General features: G+C 48.1%; 1 protein-coding gene across 3 annotated transcripts in view; it reads right to left on the bottom strand.

Annotated features, from left to right (window-relative positions):
- Positions 1-784: 784 nt before the first annotated feature.
- Positions 785-21,910, bottom strand: part of PPP1R16B (protein phosphatase 1 regulatory subunit 16B) — a 92,303-nt gene continuing 71,177 nt past the window's right edge. For all 3 annotated transcript variants that reach the window (XM_036229412.1, XM_036229414.1, XM_036229415.1), the window contains 9 exons: positions 21,006-21,076; positions 16,939-17,084; positions 12,482-12,585; positions 10,717-10,841; positions 9,366-9,491; positions 8,752-8,827; positions 7,959-8,088; positions 7,694-7,862; positions 785-5,065 (listed from right to left, as the gene is read on the bottom strand). In XM_036229412.1, coding sequence (XP_036085305.1) covers positions 4,556-5,065; positions 7,694-7,862; positions 7,959-8,088; positions 8,752-8,827; positions 9,366-9,491; positions 10,717-10,841; positions 12,482-12,585; positions 16,939-17,084; positions 21,006-21,076 — 1,457 coding nt within the window. In that variant the 3' untranslated portion in view covers positions 785-4,555. The remainder of the gene's footprint in view (positions 5,066-7,693; positions 7,863-7,958; positions 8,089-8,751; positions 8,828-9,365; positions 9,492-10,716; positions 10,842-12,481; positions 12,586-16,938; positions 17,085-21,005; positions 21,077-21,910) is intronic.

Here is a 21,910-nt window from a genome sequence, read left to right on the forward strand (position 1 = left end):
GAACAGAACAGAGCACAGGGACAGCACTGTTACACATAAATATCATCAGATAAACTTTTAAAAGTGTGAATATATATATGAGCTATCATAGGGCTCCATACTAATTTGAAAGGGGACATTGGCAGAGTGAAGTTCATTCATCTTTACTTGGATTTATCAGATTTTACAATCTCCCAGTCTAGAAAGACATCTGCTCCATGTCTGAGACCTCAGAGCTCCCTCCACTTTAGGGGCCTCCTGGGAGAGCCTTCTGGGGGGTTGGGGGAAGAGGGGTTGCAGGGGGCGGGGTAGGGATCCCCACCCTCTATTCCGGGCATCATTACCTTTTTGTGAATTCAAGTCAGCACAGTTCAAGTGAGCTCACAGCAATGACCACAGCCACACTAGCAGGTGTTATTAAAAGGAATTTAATAATTTTAATTAAAAACTCTTTAACAGCGAATTCTGTCACAGGCCTTGGCAGCTGGAAGCAACTCCAGGGGCATGCCCCTTTGGGATATGGTTGGGCCATGATCTTGGACATGAGGCCCACCACTGTCACATGGTGAGGAGCTACTTGTAAGTGACTTCAATACAATATCAAAGATCTGCGAAGATTTTTTTAAAAAACATTTTAAATATATTAGACTCTCTTGATTGCCATTTTTTACACAAAGCTGCTGATACAGTATACAGAGTTAACTTCTTTTCACATAAAATACATTTTTCTTAAGTTTTCTCTGTACATCAGTGGCTTCTGGTCTGGTGAATTATTGCGGAGGGCTGGGGGTCTGCAGACTTTTCCTGGGTGCGCAGAGCCCAGCCCCGCACTGCGGCACTTACGTGCCCATGGGGAGCAGGCCCTCTGGCCAATTGGCCAGTGAGAGACTCTTGTCAAGTAGAGGGCTATAGCTTTTGGCAAAGAGGGTCACTTCTGTGGGATTATCCACTGACCACATGACGCTTTGCTCTTATGTGCCCTGGGGAAGGGGAAGTTATCCCCAGGCTACAACAGCAAGAGTTAAACATGGTCCTTCCGATCATCTTGTAAGGAGTGCCTTCTGGAAAGTGCCCCAGTACCTTGCTCTGGGAAAGCAGGTGGGAGAGAGACTCAAGATCAAATGGTATCTGATACCAATAATCCAAATTGTCTCATGTTATTACAAAGCCAGCAAACTGTGGTAGGATAGGACAGGGGACATACCCTCGTTAAGTTTCCAAGGCCATTTAAATTCCTCAAACAGTGCAGTTTCATCAATGCTGCATATTTGATGGAGAATTACATCCTGCGGTCTTCAGTAGATCTGGGTCTAGGGTTCATTCAGCTTCCCTCAGGTACTGGTCAGCCACTGATGACTATCTGGTGATAGCCACCAGTCTTCAATTGTCTGGGGCATAGGGTGGGAGCAAAGGCCAGAGCTCACAGTGAGCCATGTGGCACCTGCTTGGGAAGTAACCTCCTTTAATCTGCCAGGACCTGCCACTAGACCTGGGTCTCAGCAGGAGCTGGGCATCTGGCCGACCTCGCCAGCTTTCTCCCAGCCCCTTGATCTATGCCTGCCAAGAAAAGAGGCAGAATCATGAGGAAAGGCTTCAATGTTAACAGAGAAGCTCCTTTCCCTGCCAGTATCCATGGGTGGGGCAGGAAGACTACATAAGTGACCAAAAATGGGCAAGAGACACTGAGTTTAAGACCCTGAGATGCATTGGGCAGTATATTCCACTCCTTATTCTCCTAGACACTGACCTCAAAATGCTATTGTATAGTGCCCCAAAGATGCTGGCCTGAAGACAGCTCTATCCCTGAGAGTTCCACATGGACTTGGGATGGTGTCTGCCTGGAATGCAAGATCCAACATCTATGTTTAGTGGCAAATATCTTCCAGGAGTGGCCATGACAGCTGTTTCCCACCTGAAGGGATTCATACCCTAGGGAGTCCAGGAAATGAAAAGCAAAGGGATGCTGGGCCCGGATGCAGTCACTCTGTCTCAGGTGACTTGGATGGGCTCCTGCTAACGCCCACTGTAGAGAGCAGTCTCCTCACTCTATCTCGGTCCTCTTTTATCCCCAGAACCTAACATAGTGCCTGGTATGTCACAGCTACTCAATAAACTACATGAGTGAATAATCGGATGACCTTAGCCCCAGCCTGTCTTTCAATATCCAAGAAACCGACAGGGAAAGTACCCCCCGGTACTTGAAGCCCTAACAGGGAATGGTTTATCCCTGACTGAAAAGGTGAGCTAGTGCTCAAGAGGCTGCAGTTGGCTCCTGTTGGGGAATGAGCTGGGGTTCCCAGCCCTCTGGGTGGGAGAGGAATGGCCCAGGAGGCAGGAAGCAAGGGAGAAAGAGGGCGTGGCCAGAAGGGCTCAGATACCTCCAGTTTCTGGCCTCTGAGCAAGGAGATCCAAAAATCTGCACAGCTCTCTCCTGAGGAGCGTGCGGCTTCTCGGCACTCCCCAGCTTGCAGCTTAAGTCGGCTCAAGAGGAATTTCAGTGTTAGTCTGATCTGAACACTGTTTTAAAGCCAAAAGTATATGTGTTTTAGATCATCCCTGACCTGCTCCAGCCATAGGCTGATATGCTAGAGAGCCCGCACCATGCCCCCCAGGGACACGGGAGGCATCATACATATGTCTGTAGTCCCCTGACCAGCCCCTCCACCTTGACTGGATCTGTCCTGGAGCTGGGGTGTAGGTGGCCTGATGCTATGACCCTCCATGCATCCAGGAGCCACCAGGGACACAGTGACTCCCTTGTGCCCCGTGCTCTCTGGGCCAGCTGCCCTGCTCTTGGTAAAGCATCGGCCAGGCTCCCAGGGACCCAGCTCCCTCTGTGGGTTATGGGGGCCATGGAGTCCACAGTGGGGACTGAGACCGACAAAGAGCAGACCCATTACTAGGGTTGTGGCAAAAGGGGGGCTTCTCCAGCCCTAGCCCGTGGCCCAGGTGCCTCTCAGGGAGACTTTTTTCATAGGCTCAGAAAGAAGAGAGTTAAAGGGAATCCCAGTTTGTCCCCCAAATCACAGAATATGGATCCAGGGGGCCCCTTCTGAGCTCTAAAGAGGTAGTTTTAGGACAAATAAAAGGCTGACAGAGCAGGGATCAAACCTGCTTGTTAGTTTATACCAATGGGTTTTGGCCAAGCCTGTGGATAGTGCCTAACTCATGGTGACAATTTCAAAGGGGCTCATGAGAGAATGTGTGGCCAGCATCAGGGAGATTGCAGGACTGGGGTGGGACACAGCTCTAGCCCCACCACCACTCTCCTGAATGCAATGCAGGGTGTTGGCCATGGGCACCTTGGGTTTGCAGCCTTGGGGCATCACCACTCTGGCAGGAGCAGGCTGGGAACCCCTGGGCCAGGCAGGAACCCACAAGGGCCAACTGACAAGCTTGTCTCGCCGAGCATTCCAGAAAGGGCCAAGCTGGGCCTGGGATGGGTAGGCAGCTGCAGCCAGCCCCTCACTGCTCACTCTGATGGCTCAGTCCAAGGAGGGCCAGCAGAGACAGGCTGAACTGAAACTGTCTGGAAATTCACAAACATCAGCCAGGGCACTGGGCTCCGTCATGGTTACCAGACACATCTGCAGAAATTACCAACATGAACTCACCCCTTTTCCTGGAAAAGTTCTACCAACTGAAGCTCCTCGCTTAGCTCATTTTCCAATACCAGTCAAAAGAACCTAGTGACCAAGAGACTATCCATGAAAGCAGCCAAATTCAGTTACCTCCCACTTAGATTTTTGCATCTTAAAAGAATTCCTTTATCAAATGCACTTTTGGAAACACTTTATTCCCTGGCCCTTCCACTTTCTGATGCTTCCATTCAATTGCAAAAATGTGTTTTGGATTATTCCAGGAATGGAATAGCCTGGTTTTCTACCTTGACCTCTGGGTGGTCACACAGCTGGCTCCTAGCACGGGCAAGGCTGTGGGGAGAAGGTCTGTGTCCATTTCATCTACCCAGGTGGGTTCATGGCTCCCTCTGAACACAGAGAGGACTTCCTGCTCCTGCCTGATGTGGATGGTGGCCCAGAACATGGTAGGACTCTGGGTCTCAGCTTAGCAGGCCTCCTCTCCTGCTACAGTCACATTGGCAGTGGTGACATAACTCTGAGTCTTAACCTCAATCTGTTTGGGAATATTCTAAAAATTCTCAGTCCCACCTGCTTCCATGAGCCCAGCTGTCATTACCACACATGTTGATCGAGCATGCGTGTACACGGGTGTGCGTATGTGTTGATATGTGACATGTGAGTACTGGTCCAGAGAAGCCTTTCCCAACAACAGAACTGGAATCCCAGTCCTCCCTCCCAAACTCTGACAGCAGGGTGAGCCGAGAAGCCACTAGAGAGGCCTTGTTTCTGATAGCAGACAATGCAGCAGAAAGCAGAACCATGGGAATGGGTGGTGCTATGGGCAGCTAGCTGAGAGGTGGGGTCAGCGTTCCTCAGGAAAGCAGAGCCCACCTCCCCGTAGCTGTCCTCCGAAGCCTCCCCAGCCAGGGTTGCTGGGCTGGCCTGGATTCCGAGGAGCCCTCCCTGAAGCATCTCTTTCCTCCATCACATGGTGACTAGGAGATGCGGCAGCAGCCGTGGACCTTCTCCTCCATCTCCTCCATGGGGGCCTTGAACTTCAAGAGTGGGGGATCTCCGCTGGTGACCGTGTAATACACCGATGTCCCATTGCTGCTGTATGGTGAAGTTCTGCCTCCAATCAAGGGGGCCTTGCCTTCGCTGCTGCTCTCGCCCGTCCTGGCCATGCTGCTGCCCAGGTGGGTGCTCAGGAAGGGATGGCTGAGCAGCTTAGCTGCAGCCCGCTGCCGCTTCAGCTCCAGAAGCGTCTGGGGACTCTGTTCCTTGTAGCCACTCCAGGGTGGGGTGGCATTGGCCACACCAGGGTTGCCGTAGACCATGTTGTAGTCGGGCACCTCGTGCACCTTCCACACATCCCCGTTGGACAGTGCGTACTGGTAGGCACTGACCGGGGCCCGGAGGCCGTTCTCAACAGGCACGTCCATTTCACTTCGTGGGATCTTGGTAGGAAACTCAGAGAGCAGCACGGGCTTCTCTAGCCGGGGGTTCTGAGAGTAAAAGGACAACATTACCAGGCGGCTGGAGGATCTGAACCCATGCCCCATCCTCACCTCTGCTGAGGGCATTATTGACTGAACCTGTCCTCCACCTGTTCTCCCTACCTGGGTCATAGGACCTCCATTTTGATTTGGGAAACTCACCCAACTCATCCTTGGTCCAGGGGTTGGGCCATGAATCAGGCCTGGACAGTTAGCATAGTCACTAAAGGAATTGGTTCAGGCACGGGTTCTTTATTGAAATTGGTTCGACGAGTCTAACCCTGAGACTTTTGCTAGAATGATTGGGAAAGAGAAGTTCTGTTTCTATAGAAATGGAGGGTGGTAAGAATGATGTACGGTATTGGGCTCTGGAGGCACCATATATATCAAAGGATCTACCTGACAGTGAAGCTAACATGAAGGAAGACTGAAAGAGACAGACAGACAGACAGAGAGACAGACAGGCAGACACTGTATTCCCGATGGTGTGTTTTGAGCCTCTGGATCCAGTTGGGCCCAGACTTTCCAGTGACATGAGCCAGTAAACTCCGTTTTTTTGTATAAGTAGATTTCAGTTGGGTTTCTGTTCTCTTGCAATCCTTCCTCTTTATTTCCAGCATTTCTCTACTCTAAATGGCAGAGATTCTTACCCAGAGGTCCTTTCTACCCAGAAATCCTGGGATAAAAAGAGCTTTCAAAGTAGCTGCTGCCTAGAAACTACAAACAAAAAGGTAGATTTATTTGATAGTAACAAAAATATAAAGCCTAGCAAAAATTACCATAAAGTCAAAAGACTTATGACAAAACTGAAAAAAGAATCTATATCATATATGACAGAAAAGAGACCAATTTTCCAAATAAATAAAGATCTCTTAGAAGTCCATTTAAAAAACACGACTACCCAACAGAAAAGAAAATTCAACAAAGGACACTAATATACAGCTCACAGCAAAATATAGCATGTAAACATGGGGAAAAAATTCAACCTCGCTAATAATTAATGACATAAAAATTAAAACAACAAAACTTTTACCTGTCATATTGACAAATATTTTCAAAGTTTGCTATTACTCATTGTTGGCAAGGGTGTGGGTAAACAGCTAGGCATGTAAACTGCCACTTTGTTTCACAGATATATTCCTCAGGAGAGCAAAGCCTAAAAGTCAGAGTTAGGCAGGTGGGAAATTATGGCAACTCCTTGTACTGGAATAGTCTGCGGCTAGTAAAAAGAATAAAGGCAATCTCCATGTGCTGACTTGAGAGTCCAAGAATCTCCATTTCTTGGAAAGATCTCCAAGAAATACATAAATCACAAAGAAAAATAAATAAAGCATAGCTGGGAGGTATTTGAAATGTGATTTGATTTCAATCTACAACTCTTTGTTCCCCAACTCCCAAGTTTAGGAACTTGATGGAACAAAGCCTTGGAATTTCCTTCAATAGGCACTGTCACTCCTACTGGAGAGATCAGTCCACATGTGACCTTCTGTTCATATAAGGAAGCAAGGTCCCATTGAGATACATGGGCACGCTAGGCAGCTAATCGTTTTGCATCCTGTCAAAGTGATAGTCTCTAGAAATGTTTCTAGCTGCTCACTCTGTGGTGGAAAAACCAAAAAGGCAGACCACTGCAGGTATGGTCAGCCTCTTCCTTCTTGTTCCCAACAATTCTGCTCTGCCCCGAACTTGCTTGCCCCACTCAGCAGACAGCAGCCACACATGGACCTGAGTGCCTCAGCACTGAGTTAAATAGTATCTCTGCAAAATTCATGTCCAACCCACGTCTCTGAATGTGACCTTATTCGTAAGTAGGGTCGTTGCAGATGTAATTAGTTAAATTAAGATGAAGTCATACTGGATAAGGGTTGGCCCTAATCCAATGACTGGTGTCTTTCTAAAAAGGGAAAACAGAGACACAGACACTCATGTGAGGAAGAAGGCCACATGAAAACAGGCAGAGATTGGAGTCGTCCCAGCAAAAGCCAAGGGATGCTTGAGCAGACTCCCCTGCAAGGTCCCCAGAAGGAACTAACCCCATTGATGTCTTGCTTTTTAGACTTATAGCCTCCAGAACCGTGAGAGAATGAATTTCTGCTGTTTTAAACTTCAACTTTGCAGTAATTTCTAACAGCACGCCTAGGAAACCAACACAGCATCCTTTTCGGGAAGCAGTTTAAAGCCCGGGACCATTGGCTACTATGGGGGCAGGCTTCTCAGAGGTCCTACCAGCATCCTACTCAGTTTTTCAGAAACTTTTTTCCAATCAGATGTGTTCTGGTGAACACAGTTCTCAACACCTTGTTATACTCCTCCCAAGAAAATTTTACTGTCTTCAGTTCCCAGGGTGGCTGCCCTACTGAACCTCTTTCTCTCAGGAGCCCCAAATGAGATCTGCTGGAACACAAGCAGGCACACGGCTGTCACTCACTTCCTGTGCGCCAGAGCTCCTGGCCCGGGCTTGAACACACCCTGGGCTCGCCTCATCGAGCTACCACCATCAGAGGCAAGCCAGCTGGTTTGAGGGCCCAGCCCAGCTAACTTCCTTCTGAATGCTCACAGACGAAGAAGCAAGACCAGGCTGGGGCCCTGTCCTCCTCCCATGGCAGCAGCTGACGCTGGGGCATGAGGCACACTCACTGGGTCCTTATTCTCTTGGTCTGTCCTGGTCTCCCTGATGTCCCCGTTGTAGGTCGAGGTCCGCTGATCCTCAGCCGCACTCCGCTGCTGCCACAGAATGGCCTCTCCCTCATACTCCTTCCTGTACAGGTTGGTCCTATCCGACAGGCTGGCTCGACGCACCACCTTCCTGAAGGGAGAGTGGGGGGGATGCTGGAACCTGCATCTGGTCACCAGATGCATAAGCATGTATGGGAACCCCTGGCTGCCCAGCCCCTGAACTTACCCACGGCTGCCTGCACTGGACGTCCTCCGGCTTAAGGATGACTTGTGCCTCAGCTGTGACTTCATGATCACGTCGTGCTTGTGTTTTAGCTCCAAAAGCAGGACCTTGAACTCCTCCTCCTCACACAGGTCTGAAATGGCAGAGGAGTCTGTTGTGGGGGGTCCTCCAGGCCAGAGGAGCTACCACCCCAACCCACTGAAAACTCCCAGCATCCTTTGGGGCATGCAGGAAGGGGAAAAAATAATGCCAGCTTTATTTCCTGGGCTACAACCCAATCCTTAGAGGAGAGTAAGAACAGGAAACCCAGATTCCATGCACAGTCACAACTCCTAAGTTTCACAGCTATGACCAAAGGAGTCATAGGTCTTTGATAGTTTCCAAGAGAAGTCAATCAACTCTTCACTGACACATAAAGTATCAACAGAAATAAGCATGTACCTCATGTAGCCCAAGGAAGAAATTATTCAAAGATGCTAAAATTTTATATCCTTACTCACTCAACCCAACTGATTCTTCCATTCATCTATCTGTTCACAGACCTAGTCATCCATCCATAGATTCATCCTCTACCCATCTATTCTTTTATCCATCCATCCATCCATCCATCCATGCGTTCATCCACTTATGCATACATTTATCTATCTATGCATCCATCAATTTATTTATTCATCCATCTATCCATATAAAAACCACTCCAGCATTTATCTAACCATATATTAATCCATTTATGTCTCTAACCCACCCAGAAATTAATGAGTGCCTATGTGTGTACCAGGGGTTATGCTGGACTTACCTATTGGCATCTCATCCATGGATGTCCTAGCACTGAGACTGGCCCCATGGGATACTAATAGCTCTGCCATCTGCATCTGAAACATAGGAAGAAGCCTATGTTCCCTCTTCCCAAGGGTCAGAAAGCCTAGGAGGTAGAGAGTGCTTACAGCTTCTTAGAATATGACCAAAAGAATGGTGACCAAAGTTTATTCTCAGAGAAGGCGCTACACCCTGGGCCAGGAATCCTGGGATGCAATGTACCTGACCCCTCCTCTAGCATGCCTGAAACAAGGGACAGAAGAAGAAGGGTCAGCCATAACTCTGGAGCTGTCAGGGGTCTATGGAGGGATTGTAAAAGCTACAATCAGAGTTTTATATTTGAGAAACAAATGCAGAAACTACTCAAAGAAGAAATGCTGGGAATTTTCTAATTTGGCAAATTTGATTATCATCCTGTTAGAACATAACTTGTCAAATGCTTTTGCAAACTCCCTTGGCCTTTTTATGTCCCATAAACTAGCTATAGTCAACACCTTAAGTGGGTCTTATGTTCTTTTGAACCAACTGCCAGCCCAAAGGACAGTAGGTTGACCCTGTGCTGGTCTCCCTCAAAGCCCCGTGGGTGAGAACTACCTGTCCCCAGAAGGCAGCTGCGTGCAGTGGCTCCCAGCCATCCCAGTCCTTCACATCCACACGCACTCCGTGGTCCAGGAGGAGCTCGGCCGCCCGCAGGTATCCATTGGCTCCAGCTATGTGCAGCTGAAGGAGAGGAAAGAAGGGAGCATTCCCTAAGGGCTGGCCCCACATTTGGAGGTGGGATAACTCTCTCCCTGACCCAAGTCCCCAATCATTCTTGGGGCCAGTAAAATGGAATAGAATGAGGTGGAAAGATCAGCCACATTGAAGAAGGTTATTAAGTCTGCAATGTGGACCTAGAAAGTAAAGCAGAAGGGTGAGCTCTCTCCCCCATGATTAGTCTTAGAGCCCCTGTGGTTAAGACAATAGCATTTACTAAGTCTTTACTATGCGCTGAGTCCTGTAGAAGGGGTCTCAGGTCCAATATGGTGGTTTTGAAATATGTCTATAAATTTTTTCCCTTTAAAAGATGGAGCTTAATTTCTCTTTCCTTGACTATGAGCCATATTAAGTGACTCACTTCTCACAAGAAGGATATTGTGAAGGGCCGGTGTATGATTTCTGAGCTAGGTCATAAAAGGCATTGCTGCTTCCACCTTATGCTTTCTTGGATTAATCACTCTGGAGGAAGGAGCCTCCATGTTGTGAGAACATTTAAGTAGCCCTAAAGAGAGGCCCCAAGGAGGCAAGAAAATGAGGACTCCTGCCAAGAGCCAGCACTAACTTGCCGGCCAATCCTAGAAGTAAGTCTTCCAGCTCCAGTCAAGCCTTCAGATAACCACCGCCTGGGTGGCATCTTGCTTGCAACTTCATGAAAGGCTCCCAGCCAGAGCCACCCAGCTACACCCTTCCCAATTCCCTGACCCACGGAAACGATGTGAGATAATAAATTTTTCTTTTTGTTTTAAGATACTGAGTTTTGAGATGGTTTATTACTCAGCAATGGTAACCAATGCTCTGATAAGGGAAAGCCACCCATCGAGGACCCCGGTCCTCTCCAGTGATGGATGTCACCTTGCCGAACTTAGTTGTCTCGCTTGTTCGATCTCCCAGAAAATACATAAAATACTTAACACACTATGAAAACTCAGTATGTGATTAACATGCTTAGAGAGCCCTAAGTGATGACAAAGTGCACCATGGGCATGAATGGATGCAGGAGTGAGAAGGAGACAGCTAACGAGAAACCAACTGCCCAGCCAAGGCGGGAGATGGAAATGAGAGCCCAAGGAAGCCAGCAGAAGACTGTCTGGGAGGAAACAGAGGCCCCAACTGCACAGGCGTAGCCTCCACCAGGTGCTGGCCCACTTCAGCTCTAGCTGGGCTTGGTTGTGGCCCCTGTCCTCACCAGCGTGGCACCCTGGGCATCTATCCAGTCAAGGTCCTGGCCCGCTGCAATCATACAGTGGATATCCGAAATCATCTGCTGCTCGGGAGCCGCCCGCATCTCGTTGATTTTCTCTTGGGTGATGCCTGCAGGAAGAAGAGGGGATTAAGTCAGCGCCTCCAGGACTAGGCCCCCAGGTGGGGAAGGGAAGCAGATGGGAGAAGCAAGGCTCCTTTTCCCCAGGGTCTGCCAATCAAGGGGGTAGACAGACATGCCCACAGATGGTTGTCTTCTAGGCCCAGTGAACACAGACATCATGCGCTGGTCCATGCAACAAGGGCCACCCCTGCCTGGCACCCTGTAGGCTCCGTAATGATATCGGTTACTGTTACAGATGTTGTTCTTCTACGTGGAAATCCTTACATTCCGCCTACCCACCTCCAACTGCTCAAATGGCTGGCTCGGTCTTACCTTCTAGGTCCGGCCTGGATCACCTCCCCAACTGCCTTCCTCTGACCACCCTACCTCACCGGGGTCTGTTAGTGTCCTTTATCTCATGCACAGTTGTATTTGCAGGACCCTGCATGAGGCTCAATGAATTTTGTTATGGGAATGACTGAATTAAGGAATGTGTATCTTTCAGATGGAGAGTTGAGGTGGATGGACCCAGAATAACATTTGAAAGCCTGAATCTCTGGCTAAAAAACATTGTTATTGGCAGCTACTAATGGTATTTTAAAAGAGAGCGGCATGCTCTATGAAAAGGTCCACTCCCGGCTAGAATCAGGGGAGGCCTATAAACTTGAAAGGAAAAAAAAGTTACATATTTATTTTCATTAACCTTTAAACGACAAATAACATTTCCTTCCGTTAGAACATAGGTAAAGCCCACAGTAGAATTAACATTTCCTGGGACTTTGTTGCTAACTGAAACTATAGGTGTTTTCATCTTATCTCACTGTTTCATGAATTAATAAAGTTTGTATATAACGCATTTAAAATTATTCAGGTAGCTTTATTTTAATATAATTGGTTTCCTTCACAATCCTATGGTTTGGGTAACAGCACGCAAAAGCGTGATTCCGAGAAGGGGGCCATGGATTCGCCAGACGGGCAAGAACACTGGTAAGAACGTCTGCGCAAGGTGAGTAGTGAGAGCCCACGTGCCAGGGAATGGAGCAGCCACGTGGGCAGTCATCACTGGGATCTGGGGAGAAACACAAGGGCGGGGCCCTGGCAGGAACTCCAGCTGCAGCGGAGGGTCTGGATTTGCGGTTCCCTCTGAGGAGGGGCTTCAGAAGTATGTATGAGGGTGGTGGGGGCAGGCGGGTCTCTCTGATTGCTGCATTTGTTTCCTCTCTGAAGCTCATTTGTGTGAGAGAACAGCCCACATCTTGTTTATCCCGGCCCCTGGCAGCCAGCATGGTGCCTGGCAGGCACATGTCTATGTTCCTGACTTTTTATTATTTTCCAAAATGGGAATATATCTTTATTGTGACTGTTTATTGAGTTGTCACAGCTGACGAAGAGGGGACAAGTCCAGCTGAGACCGCCTGCATGTGTGGGTGACACGGCAGAGAACAATACCTCCCTTCTGCACAGCACATTTTCCAGGGTCCTGTCGTGTCCTCATCTTGTTCATCACACGAAAGCAAGAATCGTGGGGACCCGGCCCTCTCCTGAGCGCTGAGCATGATGCAGGCAAGTACAGAGCTCATTGCCTTGTTCACCTGCACTATTGCTCACTGCAGTAGTGCCCCGAGCCCATTTACAGTCCTGCTCTTACCCTGGTATGCCATGCATGTCTCAATGACATCCAGCGTGGGCTCATCCTCACAGAGGTCGTATGGCATGTTCCCGTCGGAGTTAACAGCAAGCAGGTCGGCCCCACTGTGAAGAAAGGGCCGGGGTGAGGGCCAGGGAGCTGTAGCTAGGGCTGGTCTGGCTGCCTCTGCCCTCGGCCACTCACTCGCAACCCCACGGCTCAACCAGCACCTACAACTCCACCAAGGTGCACCCAGCGAGGATAACGACATCAGGATCCTGGTGGCCCCGAACGGAAAGAGGCCAAAATCCTAGGAGAGCTGGCCCAGCAGACCTCCCCCAGCTTCCCGCTCTGTCGAGCCAGCAGACAGGCACGTGAGGACAGATGTTAAAGCCCTCCCTGGCAACAATAAGGAAAATAACATTAATGGTGGCAGCACCACTTACCAGGCATCTGCTAAGAATCAGGCTTGATCTAAGTCCTTGATACACATCATCCTATTTAACCCTCACAACAGTCCTCCCCTTGAGTGAGATGGTGTTGTTGGCCCCATCTCACTCAAGGGGAAGCAAAGACCCAGACGGTTCAGTCACTTGTCCATGGTTATACCGCTGGGATGTGGGAGGGTCAAGACTCAAACTTGCACCAGCTCTTTTTCACTCCATGTTCTATTTCAATCTTTGCCCACATGCAGAAACATCCTTGCTATCCTGCACCTCTGCCTCTAAGTTCCAGCCCAAAAGGCTGACCAGAGTCTGGGGCTGCCTGGAAGAATCTGCTCTGGGGGCCACATGTGGTCCTGGGATGCTCTGCAGCAGAATTACCTGGAACTAAAATAAAATGCAGCTTCAGGGCTCCCCTGCAGACCTCCCAAAAGAATCTCCATGGGGTGGGGCTCAGGTTACAAATTCTAAGCCAATATCCTGCGTGATCCTGGTACAGATCAGGCTGGAGACTCACTGTACCAGGCTGGTACCCCCTTTTCCTCTCACACCATCACTGCTCAGGCTGTGGCCACTTGATGCTCCGGGCAGGCTTAGCCACACCCCGGTTCTCTTTTGAGTTGTATGCACGGGCCACCAGCCAGTCCTTTGGCCTAACAGCCCTCCACCGCGACCTCTCTGACCTCCTGTATACCCTTGGGCAAGCTCAACCACTGCTCTGAGGCAGGGCAGCAGTACTGTCATCTCCATGACCCAGCAGCCGCCCAGTGGGCCCCTACTGCTGTTCTGCCAAAACCTCCATAAAAGGTTACCTGCTCTCAGCCACCCTTCCTGATGCCCTGCACTCAGATGACCTCCTTGACCTCCAGGGGCCCCAATCCACTGGTCTCACTCTGCGTTGACCCCGGTACTGAAATCATCTTATTTCCTGCCTGCTTCCTCTGGACTTTTGCATCCCTGAGTGCACAGGGCCTGACCCAGCTCAAGTGCCCATGAGTTATTAGATGAACTCAATTGAATGTTGCCCTTTTTGTGTGTTTATAGAACCTGAGCAGACTAGAAAGAACTTCAGGGACAGATAAAGACCATTATTAGAGCAGTATAAAGAGAAATAGCCTTATTCCTGGGAAAGACACTGTTGCTTGGAGTCCCCCAAAGCAAACATAAAAACAGGATTTGGGAGCAGGGCCAAGAAAGTATGCTTGCTCTTTTTTTTTTTTTTTAAATGATAGCAAGTAAAACAAAAATGGGAATAATACATAAACAGAATGGAGGATATGAACACAGACTCATAGACTTACGGAGACCAACAGAGAAGAAGATATTTTTAAAAAGAGAATGATATCTTAATACCAAAGGCAGATGAAGACACTACAAGACAAGAAAATCACAGACCAATAATCCTATGACACATGCAAAAATTCTCAATAAAATACTAGTAAACCAAATCCAGTAGCATATTAAAAGGATTATATACCATGACCAAATGAGATTTATTCCTGTAATGCAAGGATGATTCAATGTATGAAAATGTATTGATTGATGTAACACACATTAACAGAATGAAAGAAAAAAACACATGATCATCTCGAAAGAGAATAAGCATTGGACAAAATTCAACACTCTTTCATAATAAGAACACTCAACAAACTAGGAATAGGGGAAAACTAACTCAACATAATAAAATCCATATAAGAAAAAACACAGCAAACATCAAACTTAATGGCAAAAGACTGAAAGCTTTTCCTGTAATATCAGAAACTGCTTCCAGCACTTCTATGTAACATAATTCTGGAAGCTCTAGCCAGGGAAATTAGGCCATGAAAAGAAATAAAAAGCATCTAAATTGGAAGAGAAGAAAAAAATTCCACACAAAAAATTTTAGAACTAATAAATGAGTTCAGCAAAGTAGCAAGATACAAGTCAATACACACAAATGAGCTGCATTTGTATAGACTAATAATGAACAATCTGAAAAAGAAAAATGCAAAACTAATTTCAGTTACAACGGCATCAAAAAGAATAAAGTACTTAGGAATTAACTTAACCAACAGGCAAAGGACTTGCACAGTGAAAACCACAAAGCATTGCTGAAAGAAATGAAAGTAGACAAAATTAAATGGAAACGTATCCCATGTTCATGGATTGGAAGTCTTAATATTCTTAAGATGTCAGTACTATCCAAAGCGATCTACAGATTCCAAGCAATTCCTATAAAAATCCCAGTGATTTTTTTTTTTGTAGAAATAGAAAAATCCATCCTAAAATTCATATGGAATCTTAAGGACCCCAAATAACCAAACAATCTTGAAAAAGGAGAATGTGGAGAATTCCTGAGTTCAAAACTTACTACAAAGTTATAGTAATCAAAACAGTATGACACTGAAATAAAGGCACATAGACCAATGGAATAAAATACAGAGCCCAGAAAAAATAAAGACCCTCACATATGTGGTGTAACAATTTTCAGCAAGGGCACCAAGACCATTCATTGGGGAAAGGAAAGTCTTTTCAATAAATGGTGTTGAGAAAACTGGATATTATGCAAAAGGGTGAAGTTGAACCCTTACTAACACCATACAAAAATTAACTCAAAATGATAAAGATCTGAATATAAGACCTAAAACTATAACACTCTTAGAAACACAGGGCAAAAGCTTCATGACATTGGATTTGGCTATCATTTCTTGGCTATGACACTAAAGGCACAGGCAACAAAAGAAAAAAACAGACAAACTGGGCTCCATGAAAAATTTTAAAATTTGTGCATCGAAAGACACTAAAAACAGAGCACAAAGACAACCCATAGAATAGTAGAAAATATTCACAAATCACATATATGATATAGAGAATTAAAACTCAACAATAAAACAAAAAAAAAACCCTCACAAAATTAAAAAATGGGCAAAGGACTTGAATAGATGTATAAATGGCCAATAAGCGCACAAAAGATGCTCAGAATCACTAATCATTAGGGAAATGCAAATTAACAGTACTGTAAGATACCAGCTCACACTTATTAGGATGGCTACTATATTAAAAAAAAAAAAAAAAACAGAAAATAAGTGTTGGCAAAGATGTGGAAAAAGAGGAACCTTTGTGCACTGTTGATGGTAAAGTGAAATGGTGCAGCTGCTGTGAAAAATAGTATGGTAGTTTCTCAAAAAGTTAAAAATAGAAGTACCACATGATGCAGCAATTCTACTCTGGGTATATACTCAAAAGAATTGAAAGCAGGGTCTTGAGACATGTGCACAGTAGTATTATTCACAATAGCTAAAACCTAGAAGCAACCCAAGTGTCCATTGACAGATGAATGGACAAGCAAAATGTGGTGTATATAAGAGCAATGAAAATATTATTCAGCCTTAAAAAGGAAAGAAATTCTGACATATGCTACAATATGGATAAACCTTGAGTATTGTGCTAAGTGAAATAAAATCAGTCACAAAAAGACAGATACTTATATGAGTTACCTAGAGTAGTTAAAACCAGAGACGGAAAGCTGGTGGTTTCTAGGGGCTTGAGGGAGAGGAGAATGGAGAGTTACTGTTTAATGGGGATAGAATTTCGATTTGAGAAGATTAGAGAGTTCTAGAAGTGGATGGTGGTGATGGTTGCACATGAATGTGAATGTACTTAAAACCACTCAACTCTACACTTAAAATGGTTACGATGGTAAATTTTATGTCATGTACATTTTGTCACAATAAAATTTGGGGATAGAAAGAGAATGAAAAGAGAGAGAGACAATGAAGAGAGACATGTAGTGGAAAAGACAGGGTGAGACCGAGAGTGAAGGAGAGAAAGAGATGGAGAGAAAAGAAGGAAACTTGGGGGAAGAAGAGGAGAGAGAAACAGAGAAACAGGCAGAAACAAAGAGAGGATGTGAGGAGAAAGAGAAAATGACAGGCACTAAAAGACAGAGAAAGGGGCAGAGAGAGGAGGGAAAAGGGAAAGGAAAGAGATGAGAAAAAAACTGGAAACAGCCAAAGGCCGATGGGAAGCTGTACTTGGGGGTTTGGGGGCACGTACTACTGCACGAGGATTTTCACCAGGTTGATGTGGCCGCAGGTGGCCGCAGCATGCAGGGGCGTCCACAGCTCGTTGTCCTTGGCGTTCACGTTCGCACCGTGGGAGAGGAGCAGCTTGACGATCTCCTCAAAGTTGTCGATGCAGCACTGAAAGGTGGGCACAGGCAGTGTCAGCTCCAGGGCCCTGGTGGGGACACACCAAGTTCCCCTGGAGAGGCCACGAGAAGGACGGTGGAGCCAGACCGCTTGAATTTGAATCCAGACCACACACATGCTGTGTGATCCTGGGCAAGCCACTTAACCTTTCTGAGCCCACTTCCGTGTGAGTAAGTCAAAAACATACAAGATAAAAATATCGAGGTATTATTTTTTATAAAGTGAGCTGTAAAACATTTTGAAGATGTTGGTAGAATAAGACAAATATTTGAACACGGCTTTAAAACCATTTCTTTTTAATTCCAGAAGGCTTTCTCCAAACAAAATTTGTATGAAGAACTCTTAAAGAACCAGTAGATTCAAATAGGGGTCCTCGGGTTGAAGCAGAAAGAGGGGGGAATTGGGAGGATTAGGGGGGGTTCCCCTTCCTCACAGTGGCCTCCAAGGTGTAGCCCTAGATTGATCATGGTTTGAAAACTTTGACTTAAGAGTTTCTGACTCAGGAGCTCAGTTCTTGGGAGCTCCAAATAACCAAACCTCTCCCTAAAGAACCCAGCTCCTCGGGACGGCTCTGGGGGTCCCAAGAGATAGTCCTTGCAAGAAGACAGCCATGTTTGTGCTTCTGTACCGCTCCCCGCCCCAAAGAGACTCAGGGCTCATTGGAATCTCTAACTCCAGGGACAGAGAGTGAAAAATTCTAAGGGGACAGAGAAGGCTCAAGCCAAGGTAAATGGGCAGGGAGAGGTGAGAACAGAGGAAGAAGACAGAGCCACTTTACCAACTGCAGGATGGAGAGGCCAGTGGGGGACTGTGCTCAGCACAGCCTATCCAGGTATTGGCTGGACCCTCAGTGCAATGGGAGACAGTGCAGAGTTATAGTTAGAGGGGCAGCACTATCAGACTTGCTTTAAAAAAAAAATCCCTTATCTTGTTGCAGGTGGAGAACAGATTGCACGTGCAGGCTTCTTTGGGGAGAAGAGGGATGGTAAGGAGCTATGTTAAAATCACCTAGATAAGAGACGATGGTGTCCTGGCCTAGAGAAGTGACCATAGGCTTGGAGCGAAGCAACTAGATGCCCAGCAGAAGGGGAGGGGGAGAGGCACCGGTGGGGACTCATGGTCCCAGGCCCGTGTAGAGACGGTAATGGGCAGTACCACGGCTCCCATCACCGTTGCCACGGAGCCAGGGCTCAGCGCCGGAAGGACACGTAGGAAAGGAGCAGTTGTTTACAGATGTTGCCAGAGACTCAGGTTCTCTTTTGTCGCTAACCAGTCTGGGTTTGGCTGGGGATGAGGGCAGCTGTCCATATAGGCAGGGTACAGGTGGGTCTGGGTGCTGCCTCAGGTGATGGGGGAAAGCGTGCAGCAGCGCAGGGTGGCCGGCAGAGGGCGACAAAGGCGCCAGAGCGAGGTGGCGGGGAAAGTCCAGGAGCCCCAGGCAGTCACCGGGATATGAGCCAGAGGAGCCGCGGTCCATAGGAGGAGCAGCAGCCCAGCCTGTGGGGTCAGAGGACAGAAGGACCAGAGATCCCACTCTTAGGGGCTGCAGAAAATGAGAGGATAACGGGGGCGGGGGCAGGGTGTTAGGTTGAAGGGCGAGAGGCTCGTGCACTTAGAATTGCAGTCTTGTAACAGGGATGCCCAAGGGCTAAAGCAGCGTGCACCTAGGAGGCCTGGTCTAAGCAAGGGCTGAATTCGGTGGGGGCTGGGTACAGGGGTGCAATGGGGCGGGGGGGGGCGGCACATACGTGATGGAGTGGGCATGCCTCCCTTCCTGTGTTCCCCAAGGTGCGAAACCAGCACCTGGCAGTTGGATGACGGCTCCGCCCCTCACTTCCCACGTCCAATCTATCACAGGGTGTGGATCCCAGCTCCTAATCGCTGCCCCATTCCCACTGCCCTGGTTGAAGCTTCATCCTCTCTCCCACCTCCCCTCCCCGCCACTCCCCTTCCACACACCCTCCAGGAGAGCGCTTCCTCTTTCATCCAGGCACGTTGCTTCCTGCCTCCCTTTACAAACCTCTAAAGCTCCCCCGTTGCCAAACTCTCATTAGCGTGCCTAGGGAGCAGGCCTAGGGAGCTCTCATTAGCATGCTCCCTTGTCGTATTAGAGCAATGGTGACAATAATAATGACAGCCCCAGCAACAGCAGTAATAATAACAGGTCGCATCATCAATAATAATAGCTAATGCTTTTTGAGGAGTTACTAAGGCCACCCATCTGGTTAACCCTCGGCCACGCCTTGCCTCATTTAATCCTCAGAACATTTCTCTAGTTGCTGTGGCTGATAGTCACCGTACTGGACAGTGCAGATACACAGGACATCCCATCGCTGCAGAAAGTTCTATTACACAGTGCTATCCCTGAGCCTCAATTTCCCGAGCTATAAAATGGGGATAATAATATTTCAGAGGGTTGTTGTGAGAATCGACCCACATTTCACATAAATGAAGTGGCTTTGCAGAGAAATGAACATGTGACAATTCTTAATAATGATTATATCTAATATTTACCCAGTGTCAAGTGATGCTTGCAGGAGTTTCATGTGAATTTGTTTAATCCTCATAACAACCCAGTGAGACGGGACTTGCTTTCCTTTTACAGATAAGGAAAGTGAGGCACAGAGAGCTTAAGTAACTTGTCCAAGGTAACACAGCTAGAATTCGTGGACGCCTGAAGCCTTGTGGGACATGAGGAGAAGTGGAAAGGACACAGAGGAAGACACTGGGCTGTCGGCTGAGGGCGAGGACTTGCCCCCCGGGGCTTATGGGTAGGGCAGTGGTCTGTCTCTGTCCAGCCCTTCCTGCCCTCATTGGGTGATGTAGATTCTCTCACCAGCCAGGGTTCTAGCAGCCTGGCCTCCTGTCTGCCATGCTACTTGGGCCAGGGCCCACGGAGGCTTCAGTGCATTCATTCATTAAGTTAGCATGCACATATTGAGCACCTACTGTGTGCCGGCACGGGGAAAGATGCTGGGATATACCAATGGGCAAGAGATATGGGCTCTGCTCGTATGCGGCTCAGAGTCTGGGTAGGGGGGCTCGACATCAAACGTTCATGCTCATGGCTAAAATGGCAAACAAAGGGGGTGCCCAGGAGAAAAGGATGTGAATACAGTAGCTCTCAGGCTCTTGCTGTCAACTGGGGATCACTGGTACATGTGGGAAGTGTGGGGAGCAGCACAGTGTGTACAAGGAAACAAAAAGCCATGTGGCTGGAGCATGGAGGGCTGGTCAGGGGCCAGGCCTCGTGGGACCCCGTGGGAAAGCACCCAACCACTTTGAGTACCACTTTTTGGCTTGAGAATCTCTGTGGCCGCTGCATGGACAAAATCCGGCAGGGCCGGCTAAATGCTAGGGACCAGTTAGAAGGCTGATGCAGCATCCAGGCTGAAGATGACGGTCAGCAGCCCTTCCTCAGCCAAGAGGGGCGGGGTGAACCCATCGCACTTCCCTAGAACGGATGTATGTTGTGATGGCACATGGTGCACAGCTATAGTTCACGGCTGTGTAAGCTTCAGCAAGTCACATGACTCCTCTGCCAATCACCTTCGTCACAGGGTGGATGAATGTCTTGGTGGGTGTGAACAAATGTGCTTCACAAACTGTCAAGCTCCAAACAAACTTGCTTTGTTTGTCAACCCCTTGGCTGGGCAGTGAGGACGCAGTAGACAAAGACTCCCTGTCCTCAGAGGCTGTGTGTGTACCACGCGTGCGTGCACGGGAGCTCTGTGGGTGTGTTTGTAACAAATACGCATGTCTCCAAAGCAGACAAGAGCTTCTCAGATGGGGCAGCTGTGGCTTCCCTTCCCTCCCTCCACCCTCAGTGTTCCGAGCAGGAAAAAGCAGGGGACAGGGCACCTGGCCAGGTGGGGAGCAGGGACCTGGGGACTCCAGAGGGCCCGGCCTTACCTGGTGCAGGGCTGTGAGTCCATCCTCATTGCACAAATCAGGGCTGACCTTATTCTTCAGGAAGTAGCGTACTGCAACAGAGGGGACAGGAATGAGCTGTCCTGTCACACACCAGGCGTGCAGGTATTCGGGGGGGCCCAGGTAAGATCTACTCTTCCCAGGCCTGGACACAAATGGCCTTGTGTGTTTATACTACTTTGGGACATCATAAATGGGAATGAGCCCCACCGCCAGCTGTGAAAACCCTTCTGTGACTCTCCACTGCTCTGGCAACAAAGTCCAGAACTCCGCGCATGGGTATATCCCTGCCTGCTGGCCTCCTTCTTGCACAGTTTCGGGAGGCGCCACTCACACCGTGGTCTATGAAACCGGCACCCCCGGAGCAGCGCTGTGCACGACCTGCTCAGCTGTTCACAGCGCTCCTACCCTCCTTCCTCTCCAGTCTCATTGTTTAAACTCCAAACACTTTCTACAATGGCCTTTTGTCAGCTACAGAGTCACCTCAAATCTTCTAGCCTCTGAGCTTTTGCATAGCCTGTTCCCACTGCCTGGAGGACTCGATCCATCACCCGTTCTCCCTTCTCCATGTATCTATCTCTGACACACACACACACACACACACACACACACACACACACACACCTGCCTCACTCCTCACTCCTCACCCTTTAAGTCTCACCACCCACCGCTCCTATGCACCTATGCATCTCATATATAGCCTTATCACAAGCACAAGTACGTAACTATTTGGGTAATTATGGGCTTTGGGTCTTCTGCTATAGGACACTAAGCCCCAAGAAGGCAGGACAGTGACCTGGCACTTATTGCTCTTTCCCTGAAGCCTAGTACATAGTAAGTGCTCAACAACCGATCCAGGACCCCTAGTCAGCAGCCCCAGAGTTCAG

The sequence above is a fragment of the Rousettus aegyptiacus genome, unplaced genomic scaffold, assembly GCF_014176215.1.
Source record: "Rousettus aegyptiacus isolate mRouAeg1 unplaced genomic scaffold, mRouAeg1.p scaffold_m13_p_12, whole genome shotgun sequence".
Classification (NCBI taxonomy): domain Eukaryota; kingdom Metazoa; phylum Chordata; class Mammalia; order Chiroptera; family Pteropodidae; genus Rousettus; species Rousettus aegyptiacus.